This window comes from Pristis pectinata, chromosome 3 (assembly GCF_009764475.1).
Source record: "Pristis pectinata isolate sPriPec2 chromosome 3, sPriPec2.1.pri, whole genome shotgun sequence".
Classification (NCBI taxonomy): Eukaryota; Metazoa; Chordata; class Chondrichthyes; order Rhinopristiformes; family Pristidae; genus Pristis; species Pristis pectinata.
The window spans coordinates 102136045-102150504 of NC_067407.1; the positions used below are offsets into that span (position 1 = coordinate 102136045).

The following is a 14460-nucleotide window of genomic DNA, read 5'->3' on the forward strand; positions in this document are numbered from 1 at the left end:
GGAGGTACAATAGGTTAAATGGCCTACTCCACCTTCTATTTCATATGTTCTTATGTACAATCTTGTTACTGATTTATGAGAATCTATGTAAATTAATCATAATATAATCATGCTCTGCCAAATACTAAACTGTTTGAAAATAATATACTTTTATCAGGATAGATATAACATCAGTAAAACAAATAACAATGTATCTTACGGTCTTTCCTTGCCTCCTGTGACAATCAAGCCATCCCTTAATGTTGTGTACATTGTAAAGACAGGTCCTGTATGGGCTTTTGCTACAACTCGGATTACAATGTGATCTTTCCAGACATACACATCCCCGTTTATGGCACCAGAGAAAGTAAGGTTGTTCTATAAAAGATAGTTTTAAAAAGAGGGTTATATTGTGAAGATATCCATAGTATACTCTTTGTAGTTGAGGCTGCCTCACAGAATAGAACAGGAAGACTGGTGATCAATGTCAGATACCAACTTGCTCCTTGATGTGAACTTTAGTTCCTGCTCAGCTGAATTTGGCCTGTCATGCCATCAGTGCACCTTAACTGGTTTAGTAATGAGACAGTCTACAAGTACTGAAGTTTCCAACATAACCCAGTCTGTCGTTGTACTGCAAACCACACTGTGGCAAACACCATGGTGGCAGCAGGCCCCATGAGCAATGTCTATAATGTTATCGCTTGGCTTAGAATACATGCAAAACACAATAAATAAATAGATAGATAAATAGTGAATTTAAAAAAACATTTATGTCAATTAGGCAACAGAAGATGCCAAGTTGGTAGGAAAAGAGGTAGGTCTGTGTATGTGTTTTGCAATTAGAAGAGGCAAAACTGAGGTGCTACTCCACCACCAAGTGGTTGGAGGGTATAATTACAATACGGTAAGTTTACACAAGCATTTTCCATAATAAATGTGCACAAAGATATTTATAATAGAGGAAGATGACATACAAGTCTGACAAAAAAGTGGCAAAAGAAAATACAGTTTTGTGGACTGGGTCATAAATGCGGGGAAGTTACTATCTTACGTAGTTTGTTAGAACTTTGTATAAAACACAACGTCAATGCTCCTGCTAAAGAATTATTGTGGAAGTAGGGGAAAGTAATTCTAAACAGTACTTACTGCACCAAAGGCAACTGATAGCATGGTTTGCATCTTTGCATCATCCACAGTTCCAATTATCCCCTTTTTGGAAAGCAATGCTCCACCAGCTAAGGTCCAAAATTTTATATGCTTCACCCCCACAGATACAAATTGTGTGTCTGAATCTGGGCGAAACTCAACCACAAAAATCCTCTCACTATGGGCTGCTTTGCTTGCAACTTTGGCACCTAAAACAAAAGGTACTTCATTAGTGAATCTGTTTGTTGTATCTATGCATTTCTGAAAATCTGCACTTGCAGATAGATCATAAGAGATAAAAAACCTGAAAACTATCTTTTTTCATCTTTTATCTAACTAAAGCAAAAATGTTGTGCACAATAGTTAATTAATTTTGCTTGATTTTTTTCACAAATGCATCTAAAATTGCTGAATCATTATACTAGTAATCAATTAATAATCTAATTTTTTTTTAGATATTAAAGTTCTATTTCTGTGAGAAGCATAATGAAGGGATGATAATCAAATAATGTAGAATGGCAAAACATTCCAGGAAGAACATTTTGGCTAGTATTTAGGTTTTAGAGGAGTTGTCGTGTTGAGGATTAAACATGGTCTGATCTGGAAATCTCATGTTGCTATCAGAAAAGATCTCTTCAACTTCTCTTATAGCTTGCTCCAGATTACACATGCATAAGAATTTATATTCCTCCTACACAAAGATTCTTCAGCCTACCATATCCAGGGTTAATAATCATATTGTATGATATTGTTAGAGTCACACTCCTATTGCCATCTATTGTGGTATCACAAGATCACAAGATCATAATATCTGGTGATATTAGCTATCTTCTATAACAGATGTAAAATTCTAAAATAATTATGAATGTTCTTCTTCAGGGGTTACCAATTAACTCTATCTCCTAACACACAACTAGCCTGTTCTTTGATTGGTGATACTTTAAAAACTTCCATCTATAGAGCAACTCTAGAAAGAGAACGTGCAGCACAAAAGCAAATACAAAGATATAGCATAAGATGTAATAGTGCAACAGCAAACAGGGTCAAAGTAGTGTGATTCTTTGTATCTGAATAAGGGAGATGATTAATGAAATAGAGGTAAAATGATTTGATGTAGTAGTCGTTATAGAAACATGGTTCTAGCATGATGGGTAGGGTAGCTCTGATTGCACAGGATGACATTACGAAAGTAGTGAGTTGCTTCATAAGATCAGGTAGTAAGAATAAGGTAAGTAAAAATAAAGAATAACACGTGGTGGAAAACATCGGGTTCAGTTGTCTGTAGGCTTCCTAACACCAGCAATGTTGTTGTACAATCTATAAAGAAACAATGGGTATTGCAATATTCATGTGGGGGGGGGGGGGGGGGATCTTAATCTTCAAATAGACTGAGTAAATCCAATTGGTAACAGTCTTGAAGATGAGATTATGGAATGTATTTGAGACAGTTTGCTGTAACAATATGTTGTGGACCCAACCAAAGAACAAGCTACTTTAGATTTGTAATGAGTTAATAAATTAGTAATCTGAAAGGAAAGAATCCTGAGGGAGACCGATAATAATATGACAGATTTCGCATTCAGTTTGAGTGACAAATTGAAGCCCCTAACTTGTGCCTTAAACTTAAATAAAAACAATTTCATGGAGTATGAAAGCCAAATAGTTAGATTACACCTTTTAATCTTATTTTCCAAAGGAAGATAAACAGTGAAAGACACTTAATATAAGTATTGTCAGTGAATCTAAATTTCATTAGTTAGCCATGAATGGAAGAGTGATCCATTCATGGATAACTAAGGTTCAGAATGATACTAGGTTCAAAGAAAAGGCTAATAAATTTATAAAGAATATTACTAATAGGGAAGGGGATTAGGAGAATTTTAGAAATCATCTAAGGAGGACTGAACAGACAAAAGAAAAACAAAGAGTAGGTCATCATCAGGTTGGGATACCTCAGGGATCAATGCTGGGGCCTCAGCTAATTACGTTAATGACTTAGATAAAAGCACTGAGTATAATGTATCCAGGTTGATGATACAGACTTAAGTAGAAGAGTAAATTGTGAGGAGACCAAGACTCTGCAAAGATGGCAGGTGGGGTACAATGAGGGGAAATCCAATTCAGTTGGAATAATTGAAAAGGTTGTCAACTTTAAAGGTTCTTGATTTTAAGAAAGATCAGGGTGCATTTGTGCAAGAAACACAAGCTGGACCGCTCAGTAACAAACCTAGTAGAGCTGCTGCCTCACAGTGCCAGTAACCTGGATTCAATCCTGACCTTGGGTCCTGTCAGTGTGGAGTTTGCATATTCTCCCTGTAACCATGTGGTTTTCCTCCAAGTGCTCCAGTTCCCTCCCACATCTTAAGGTCATGCGGGTTGGCTATTGTAAATTACCCCTAGAGTGTGGGTGAGTGGTAGAATCTGGGTGGAGTTTATAGTAAAGTGAGGAGAATAAAAAATGAGATTAATGTAGGATTCTGACTGGAGGCATCACAGCCAAAATGGAGCCTCCAATGCACAGGTTGCAGATGGTTATCGACTCAGCAAGCTTCATCATGGACACAACCCTCCCCACTATTGAGGACATCTTCAAGGGGCAGTGTGTCAAGAAGGTGGCATCTCTCTCCTCTCCCATCAGGCAGAAGATACAGGAGTCTGAGGGCACTTACCACCAGGCTCAAGGACAGCTTCTATCCCACTGTGATACGACTATTGAACGGTTTCCTCATACAATGAGATGGACTCTTGACCCCACAATCTACCTTGTTGTGACTGTGCACCTTATTGTCTACCTGCAATGCACTTCCTTGTAGCTGTGACACTTTACTCTGTACTCTTATTGTTTTTATCTGTACTACCTCGATGCACTCTGTACTAACTCAATGTATCTGCACTGTGTAATGAATTGACCTGTACGATCAGTATGCAAGACAAGTTTTTCACTGTACCTTGGTACAAGTGACAATAATAAACCAATACAAATACCATCATTAAAGACCCTCACCATCCGGGCCATGCCCTCTTCTCGTTACTACCATCAGGGAGAAGGTATAAGAGTCTGAAGACCCACACTCAACAATTCAGAAACAGCTTCTTCCCCTCCGCCATTAGATTTCTTAACAATCCATGAACTCATGAACACTACCTCATTATTCCCTTTTCTTTTTGTACTATTTATTTATTTTTGTGATTTATTGATATTTATGTCTTTGCACTATACAGCTGCTGCAAAACAACAAATTTCACGTCATATGTCAGTGATAATAAATCTGATTCTGATTTTGATTAGTGTAAGTTGTGGTTGATGTTTGGCAATAGACTCAGTGGGCCCAAGGATCTGTTTCCATGCTATTTCTTTCTATGATTCCATGACTACATAATGTGGCTTCTGTGTGTCTGAGCTGAAGGCAGCAATGATAGACATATACGGGACAGCTTTGACTTGGATGTCCCCTCTGCCTGGAATCTTCTGTCCTCTTCTGTTTGCGCCCTTCCTGGTGGATTCAGAAGGCTCAAAACAACACACAGTGGAGAGATGGTTACCGTACCTAACTTCAGATTTGATCGGAATGCCTATTAATTTGGGCTACATTGCTGATGTCTACGTGGAGCAGTTGTATCCAATTATGGATTCCATTCCCCAGGTCTGTTTAGGGGAGCACATCCATCATCTATGTGTGTGAAATTCTATTTGGTGGGGCTGCACTTTAGCCATAAAAAAATAAAATAGTAATCTAAAGATTAAAGATGGAATTCCTGGTAAAAGCCAGGAATGGTCAAACCCTTCAACTTATGCTGAGACAGGCCACTATCCTTTGGTTAAGGCTGCTTCAGCACTCTACTCCTGTGATGTTCACGGTCCTCACCTACATAGCAAGATTTCATGGTTAAGGTTAAAGTGAACTTTGTATCAAAATGTACTTCCAACAATCTTCAAGGGAATGCCTATCATTTGCACAGAGGACCTAGATTAAAAATCTGGAAACATACTATTAATGTGCAAACTACCTGATTTGCTCTTATTGACATTTTTGAAAGAAAATCTGTCAAGCAGAGCATAATGAGCAGAGCAAAACAATGAGGATAAATTTCAAGGATGAGAAATGTATGTTGTCTATGTTGATGTGTTCATAACATGGCACTGGTGCTGAATCTACAAATTACTTGCTTAAATTTGTTTGTTACGCAATAATGAAGGTCAGTGGCTATGGAAAATGAAATAAATAACATTAATTATAATAAACTATAAAATTTACCTTCTTGCCATCTCCAAACAGAGATAGTATGTTCAGCATCAACACCCACCGATAACAGCAGCTTGCCTGTAGCACTGAAGTTAACATAACAGACACCTTTATTATGAGAACAACGCAGGATAGAAAGTGTCTGCTTGCTTATGACATCCCACACATGTATGGATGGAGTTGCTCCTGGTAATTGTAAAAAGAATTATATTCATTAAAATTAAACTAGGAAAAAAAAGAAAAACGTTTAAAAATTGATGACCATTTATATTAACTTATTTAAATATTTTTACTAATTAGTTGCATCCAATCTGCATTCACAGTCTAGCAATCTAGCTCAAGAAATGTACACTGAATATTTATTATCCTACTGCTATCTACTAAGCATAGGAACAAACTGAACAAAACCATGGGCTGCACAACCACATGTATCTGCGCTATGAGCAAATACATTATTACAGTTTCACAATGACAAGAGGATCAGTGAAGCTGCACAAATAAAAATAAAGACAATGATGGAATGGGGGAAAGGGGCAAGAGCTGATAGCCTTACCTGATGTGTCTGTAATATCACCTGCATTGAGACAGCAATTGCAAATGAGGAAATATTGATCCAAGATATACTGTACCCTCTCATGATGAGTTTTTACACAACAGTATCAGAGGAGAAATATTGACAATAAATTAAATATGCATAATGAACACAAGGTAAAATGTGTTTTAATAAAAAGCAAAATTCTGTTCTGAAGCTAAACAAATGATGACTTGGATATTACATCGATGAAACTATTATAGGATTTGGATTTTAATGAATGGCAGTTTCAAAGTAATTGCTATATATATCATACATTTTAGTTATAAGATAACTAAACAGTAATCAGTACGTTGTATAACCAAATTGTTGCATTACATATGTAAATGATGGAAACTACCAATACTTAGATGACCCCAAAAGATAACCAAGATGTGTTTGAAGACCAATAAAACAATTAACTATATTGATCTGTTGCTCACCTAAACTAGTATCAATGAAAATTTTGACATAATTTTCCAGTCTCTTGTCTTCAGTGGTTAGTATGCTTGATTACATGATACTCTTAAAGGGAAGGTAATGACATTCTTAAGCATCTTAGAAAGCATGAACTTTCTGTCATTGTTCAGGAGCTGGACAAGAGTCATGAAGCACTGTCCAGAGGTGAGAAGTAGATAAACGCTTATATTTCACTCCAGAATTTAAGTCCCTATTATACACGTTGGATAAATAATCACTGTAAATCAAAGATGATTGCAGGCTAATCCTCCCATATTTACAGGCTGGGAAAGAGCTAAGAATGTGTTTACGTGGACTTTTTCTCACAGCTGCAGCTCAAGGTATTTCACTATTTGAAGAACATCAGTAAATTTCCCCAGGTCAAACAGTAAATATATGTTTCTCTACCAATACAGCTAAAAAAAGAGACTATCTTGTCATTTCACAGTTGTGGGATCTTGCTTTGCACAAATTTAGCAGCATGCCTTACAACAGTGACTATATTCATTGGTTGTGAAGCATTTTGGTTCATCCCGAGATCTTTAAATACAGCATACTAATGAAAGTCCTTTCCTCATTTCAAAATTCCACATCAGAAGAGACAGTAAGTTGTGCGTGTGATATAGTATTATAACAAAGGAAGCAGGCATTATTTTTAAACAGCAATCATGTGTTAAAATTGGCGTGTTGCTTCCCAAGTGACAGTGCAATCTAAAGAATGGAGTAGGTAAGAAAGGTTTTAACAATTGATAGTATTTAGCTAGAAATGTTGGTCCCTGCTGAAGCCATTGATGTAGGTAAAAGTTCAATATTTTCTAGTTTGAGGAGTTAAGGTACAAGATAATTTAAGTATGGTACTCTCATACTTTAAGATGTTGGGGTACTTAGGGTAAAGAATATGACATATACAATGATAACGTTGCTTTCACCGAAATTTATTCACCTGTTGCATAAACTAAATTTTTCAGATTATAATAGTTTTAGAGTTAGAGTGAATATAAACAGAGGCGCAGCAACATTGAAAGAAAAAGAATTCAACAATAGGAAGGAAAAATACTACAAATGATTTGCTAATAAATACTCAATGAGAACATGAAATTTTTAGCAACCTTTATTTTGGGTTCTGGGAGGATCCTTGACAACTCCAGAATGGCATCTGCAGTACATATGCACATTTGTGGGACAAAATGAGCCAAGCACAATGTCAGCTGCTGCATAATATGTGCAGTGAATAATGGGCAGAAGTATGCAAAGTAGACATATTATGAAGTTAATCAGTGTACGGTCCAGTTTTGAACCTCAGGCTACCTTTTGGAGTTCATCAGTCTAGCTAATGCCTTCTCTGCCTTGTACAGCTGAATGCTCCAATAACATTGCAATATTTTGGGATTATGAATTAATTATAGGTTAGTTGCTGATTGGCTTCTTTTAATTTTTAATGTAATGCTACAAAAGTCTGGTAGTCTAAATAGTGGTCTCCACGTTTGTTTCAAAGTACAAAAGCAGATGTTCACAGATATTTCATTGATTTTGGAGTTTCTTCCCAAAACAATATTCCCACACATGGGCGAATTAGCAAGAATTCCCTTGGAATAGAGTATGATTGCGAGAATAAGCACACACCTCAGAAAGCAAGACAGTATGGTGGAAGAGGGAGCAGGGGAAGAAGGGCTCTCATCAGGAGATCATTGCTCTCAGCACGCTGAGCAGATATGTCCCTGAATCTCAGTGTGGAATAGTGTGAGATGTCTGTGCTTCAAATGGGACATCCTAACCAAAATATACCACCTGCTGCAACGAAAACAAAAATGTAGGCTGTCAAGGTGACTGTGCCAATGAACTATGTTCTTGTGTCCCTCTCAGCTGGTGCTGGACTTTGACTTATTTGTCACATCTTAGTTTTTTGTGCACTGATGTCTAGATGCTGAAAGATTCCTACATCCATTTTCAACTGCTATCCAAGTATGTCACCTTTGTTCCTGTTTTCATGCAGGGGCAAGGACCTACTTCTCTCTTCAATAATTTGGTGTGCATACATTTAACCAATATTGATGTATATGCATGAGCCTCCAACATTTGGCAAATTTAAGGTCCTGTGTTCATCCTTATTCATTTATGTACGAACTTCAGAATATATTATTTTGACTTCACAATATTGTCTAATGATCATACCTTCATCTGTACCAGTGAATCAGAATCCCAGCTATAACACCAAAGTCAGCACTCCAGAACTAGCTGTGCCCATAATCAAACTATTCCTTTACAAAACCAGCCTCCACCTGACAATGTGGAAAATTGCCCAGGTCTATCACGGTCACAAAAAGCAGAAAAACACAAACCAGCTAACTACCACCCAATCAATATACACTCAATCATCAACAAAGTGATGGAAGATGTCAATGACAGTACTGTTAGGAGGCACTCACTCACCAATAACCTGCTCACTGATGCCCAGTTTAGGTTTTTACCTAGACCATTTGACTCCTGACCTCATCACAACTTGCTTCAAATATAGACCAGAGCTGAATTTCAAAGGTCAAGTGACATGAGACAAATTGTCCCTGACATCAAGGAAAGATTTGATTGAATATGGCATCAAAGTGTCCTGGTAAAACTGGTCAATGGGCATCAAAGGGAAAACACTCCAGTGGTTGGGTCATACCTTGCAGAAAGGAAGATGGTTGTGGCCGTAGGAGATCAATTATCCCAGCCACAGAACATCACTGCAGGAGTTCCTCAGGATAGCCTCTTAGGCTCAACCATCTTCAGCTGCTTCATCAATGACCTTCCTTCTATCAAAAGGTCAGAAGTGGAGATGTTCACTGATTGCATAATGTTCAATTCTATTTGCAACTGCTGTTGCATACAGCAAGCCCTAGACAATATTCTGGTAGCAGGTACAATTCACATACAAAAACGCCAGGCAATGACCATTTCCAACAAAAGATAATCCAGTGACTTATACTTGACATTCAATAGCACTACCATTGCCCTATCCCCCACCATTACAATGCTGGTCACCAATGACCAGAAACTCAACTGGACCAGCCATATAAAAACTGTGTCTATAAAGGCTGGTCAGAGATGGGTACTCTGCCGTGACACCCCAAAGCCTTTCTACTGTCTACAAGGTACAAGTCAGTAATGTGATGGAATACTCTCCTCTTGCCTGGATGAGTGCAGCTTGAACAACTTTCATTAAACTTCACACCATCAGGACAAAACAGCGTGCTTGATTGGCATTCCATCCACTTACCATAAACATTCATTCCTTCCTCAATGAGTGCACAAAATGCACTGCAGTTACTCACTAATGCTACTCCAACAGCACATCCTTCTACCACCTAGAAGGACGAAGGCAGCAGGCACTTGGAAATACAGGTCTCCTCCAAGTTGCACACCATCCAGATTTGAAATTGTCACGTGTTTCCTCATGGTAGGTACAACTTCTTAAACGATTTTATGCTTTACCTTTTATCTATCTACTTTCCAGATTAGATTTGATAAATGTCAAATGCAGCTTGGCATAATTGTTGCAATTTTAATGTAAGAGGTGCCTAAAAAAGCATTGCATTTAAATTTCAGAACAATGGGAGTTCATTTTCATGTCTGAACAAGATGAAAATGAGTTAAGTATAATTATTTTGCATTATGAATTTATAGCTTGAACAATCAGCAACTTAACACACACATAATCCCATGTGGTTAGCCCTGACCCTTTGTGGGGCCTATGATGGAAATCAATAGACTTAAACATTAATAGGGAATTCCATAATAAAAATATGTCTGGCATTATATTATTCATCACAAACCAGGTGATGTAGAAGCTCAGTTGCAAATTTGTGTCCTTTTTGCATGTAATTAGTTCAAATATTGACAAATCTATAGTAACAAGCAGTAAGACTCATTTGTGAAAAAAGCAGAAAATGATCATTCGAAATTATTTAAAATCATTTAATTGGCATCAATAAAAACCTAAGAAATCAATGAACAAGAAAATCTACCAGTAACTGAGAAGCAGAGAAATTTCACTTCAGCTAGACGTAAAGTCATCTGTAATCGGTCATTTGCCATTATGCAATTGACAAAGCGGAAAAGAAGATTGGATGGGTGTCTTATGGACAACTACTCTGCCACAGTACATTTTGCGGCTGCCAATATTTCTATCTATCTGAAGTAGGTAAAAGGAACAAATTTACTCTTAGGAACCAACAAAGGCACCTAATTCTTCTCCTCTTCTTTCAGACCTTGAAACACTTCACAAACTGTGGGAAGAATTAGGTACCTTTGTTGGTTCCTAAGAGTAAATTTGTTCCTTTTACCTACTTCAGATAGATAGAAATATTGGCAGCCGCAAAATGTACTGTGGCAGAGTAGTTGTCCATAAGACACCCACCCAATCTTCTTTTCCGCTTTGTCAATTGCATAATGGCAAATGACCGATTACAGATGACTTTACGTCGAGCTGAATTGAAATTTCTCTGCTTCTCAGTTACTGGTAGATTTTCTTGTTCATTGATTTCTTAAGTTTTTATTGATGCCAATTAAATGATTTTAAATAATTTCGAATGATCATTTTCTGCTTTTTTCACAAATGAGTCTTACTGCTTGTTACTATAGATTTGTCAATATTTAAACCAATTACATGCAAAAAGGACACAAATTTGCAACTGAGCTTCTACATCACCTGGTTTGTGATGAATAATATAATGCCAGACATATTTTTATCATGCCAGAAGTGAATTTCCCACAATAGTGATCCCAGTAAACAAAATTATGTGCTGTTTCAATGGATAGGAGCATTATGCAAAACAAGTCAATGTGTGCTTTTCTGATCTTGGTTCATTAAACTTTCAGGTGAAAAAGTCTATTTGATGCGAAATAAACTTTGGTTCAGCTCACACAGGATTTGATATGATTTGTACAGTAAATCTATATTGTTGTTTTAGCCAATGTTAATTTCTTGTGCTGGGTTTTACAGTTCTACAACAGCATTGGTTTCCTCATTTAAGGAAGGATGTAAATGCAGTGGAAGCCATTTAAAGAAGATTTACTAGACTGATACCTGCAATGGACAGGTTGTCTTATGAGGAAAGATTGGACAGGGTAGGTTTGTATCCTCTGGAGTATAGAAGAGTGAGAGTTGACTTGATTGAAATATTCAAGATCCTGAGCAGTCTTGCCTGGGTGGATGTGGAGAAGATGCTTCTTCTTGTGGGAGAATCTAGAATTAGGAATCACTGTTTAAAAATAAGGCTATATGGGTGGAACTTAAGATAAGAAAGGGGTAATCACTATGATGCAATTATTTTATAGGCCCTCTCCCATAGTTAGTGGGAATTAGAGGAGCAAATATGTAGCAAAATTGCATAGACATGTAGAAATACTAGGGTTGTAATAGTAAGTGATTTTAACTTTCCTAATATTGAATGGGACTGCCATAGTGCTAAGGAATTCGATGGGGAAGAATTTAAGTGTGTTCAGGAAAGTTTTCTGAAGCAATATGCAGATAGCCCTACGAGAGAAGGGACTACACTCGACCTCCTCTAAGGAATGAAGCTGGGCAAGTGGCTGGTGTGTCAGTGGAGAAGCAATTTGGGACCAGTGACCATAATTCTGTTAGTTTTAAATTAATTATGGAAAAAAAAATAGGATTGATCCACAAATTAAAGTCCTAAACTAGGGCAAGGCTAATTTTGATAGCATTAGACAGAAACTCACAAAGGTGATTTTGAGAGGGTGTTAGTGGGTAAAGGGTCATCTGGCAAGTGGGAGAATTTTAAAAGTGGGAGAGTTCAGGCCCAACGTGTTCCTGTTAGAGTAAAGGGCAAAACTGGTAGGATTAGGTAATCCTGAATGACGAGGGATATTAAGGCTCTGGTCAAGAAAAAGGAGCCATATGTCAGGTAAAGGCAGATGGGATCAAGCAAATCCCTTGACAAGTATTAGGGATGTGAGTACACTTAAGTAGGAGGGCTAAACCTGCTCCATCATTCATCAAGATCATCCTCCTGAACACACTTTTCCTGCACTACTGCCATATCCCTTGATATCCAGAAATATAGCTATATCTGTTTTGAATTAGAACATAGAACATACTTTGTGTCAGTATTTACCAGGGATAATCCTGGAAACTATAGATTGAGTCTCATGTCAGTGGGAGGGAAGTTGCTGGAGAGGATTCTTAGGGATAGGATTTATGAGCATTTGGAAAACTATGGCCTAACTAGGGACAGTCAGTATGGCTTTGTGTGGGGCAAGTCGTGTCTTACTAACTTGATTGAGTTTTTCGAGAAGGTGACAAAGGCGATGGATGAAGGTAGAGCTGTGGATGTTGTCTATATGGATTTTAGTAAGGTGTTTGACAAGGTCCTCATGGGAGGCACATCCAGAAGATTAAGATGCAGGGGATCCATGGTGAATTGGCCATTTGAATTCAGAATTGGCTTGCCGATAAGGAGGGTAGTGGTTGATGGGATTTATTCTGGCTGGAGGTCTGTGACTAGTGGTGTTCCGCAGGGATCCATACTGGGACCTCTGCTATTTGTGATATATATAAATGACCTGGATAAAAACATAGATGGGTGGATTAGTAAGTTTGCAGACAATACAAGATTGGTGGTGTTATGGATAGTGTAGAAGAGTGGCAAAGGATACAGTGGGATATAGATCAGTTGCAGATATGGGCAGAGAAATGTTACATGGAGTTCAACCCAGCCAAATGTGAAGTGTTACACCTTGGGAGATCAAATGTAAAGAGACAGTACAGTGTTAATGGCAAGACCCTTAACAGTGTTGATGAGCAGAGGGATCTTGGGGTCCAAGTTCATAGCTCCCTGAAAGTGGCTATACAGGTTGATACAGTGGTCAAGAAGGCATATAGCATGCTTGCCTTTATTAGTCAAGTGCAAAGTGATGCATTTTGAGAAGTTAAACCAAGGTAGGATATGCAGTGAATGGCAGGGCCCTGGGGAATATTGAACACAGAAATTTAGGGGTAGAAGTACACAGTTCCCCGAAAGTGGTGACACGGGTAGGCAGGGTAGTGAAGGTGGTGTATAGCACATTTGCCTTCATTGGCCGGGGCACTGAGTACAAGAGTTGAGATTCATGTCACTAATGTACAAAACATTGGTTAGACCACACTTGGAGTATTATGTGTAGTTCTGGTCACCCACCTTTAGGAAGGAGGAGATGAAGCTAGAAAGGGTGCAAAAAAAAAACTCACAAGGATGTTGCTGGGACTGGAGGGCTTGAGAACAGATTGGATAGGCTGGGACTGTTTTCCCTGGAGCGAAGGAGGTTGAGGGGTGACCTTAGAGGCTTATAAAATCATGAGGAGCATAGGCAGGATAGATAGTCACAGTCTTTATCCCAGGGTAGGGGAGTCTAAAACTGGAGGGCATAGGTGTCAGGTAAGAGCGGAAAGATTTACAGGGGATCTGAAGGGCAAGTTTTTCCATGCAGAAGGAGGTGGATATATGGAACAAGCTGCCAGAGGAAGTGGTAGAAGCAGGTACAGTTATAATGTTTAAAAGACATTTGGACAGGTTTAGAGGGATATGGTCCAAATGCAGGGAAATGGGACTAGCTTAGATATGCACCTTAGTCAGCATTGACAAGGTAGGCTGTAGCATCTATATGACTCTATGACTATAAGATCGATCAAGTGAATTTTTTTTCTTTTGTGGGATGCATGTCTTTTGAATTCTCTTCCTTAAAAGGCCATGGAATACTTAAAGCATAAGTGGATTTATCAAAGATCAAAGGTTACCAGGGGAGGAAGGAATATGGAATTGAAGTTACAGTCAGATCAGCCATGATCACATTGAATGGTGGAGCAGACTATTGGGGCTGAGGGGCCTCTGCTTGTTCTTAATATATATGTTCATAAAATGTGTACTTGCAGTAACTGGTTGCTTCACCATTATGAAAACATACTGGATAAGTTTAATTTTACTGTTTTTATCTTTTTTGTCATTCTATTGCTATTCATTCCTTTTCTTCAAAGGAAATTTTAAAAGCCAAACATATAAGCAGTTAACCACTACAATCATG

The 14460-nt window shown here is 38.0% G+C and overlaps 1 protein-coding gene across 2 annotated transcripts in view; it reads right to left on the bottom strand.

Annotated features, from left to right (window-relative positions):
* Positions 1–14460, bottom strand: part of LOC127568483 (echinoderm microtubule-associated protein-like 6) — a 240932-nt gene that overhangs the window by 27275 nt on the left and 199197 nt on the right. Inside the window, exons 31-34 of one of the 2 annotated variants that reach the window (XM_052012286.1) lie at positions 5926–5946; positions 5385–5558; positions 1129–1337; positions 200–357 (exon numbers count right to left, since the gene is read on the bottom strand). In XM_052012286.1, the coding sequence (XP_051868246.1) occupies positions 200–357; positions 1129–1337; positions 5385–5558; positions 5926–5946 (562 nt within the window). The remainder of the gene's footprint in view (positions 1–199; positions 358–1128; positions 1338–5384; positions 5559–5925; positions 5947–14460) is intronic. The other variant, XM_052012285.1, reaches the window with a different exon arrangement.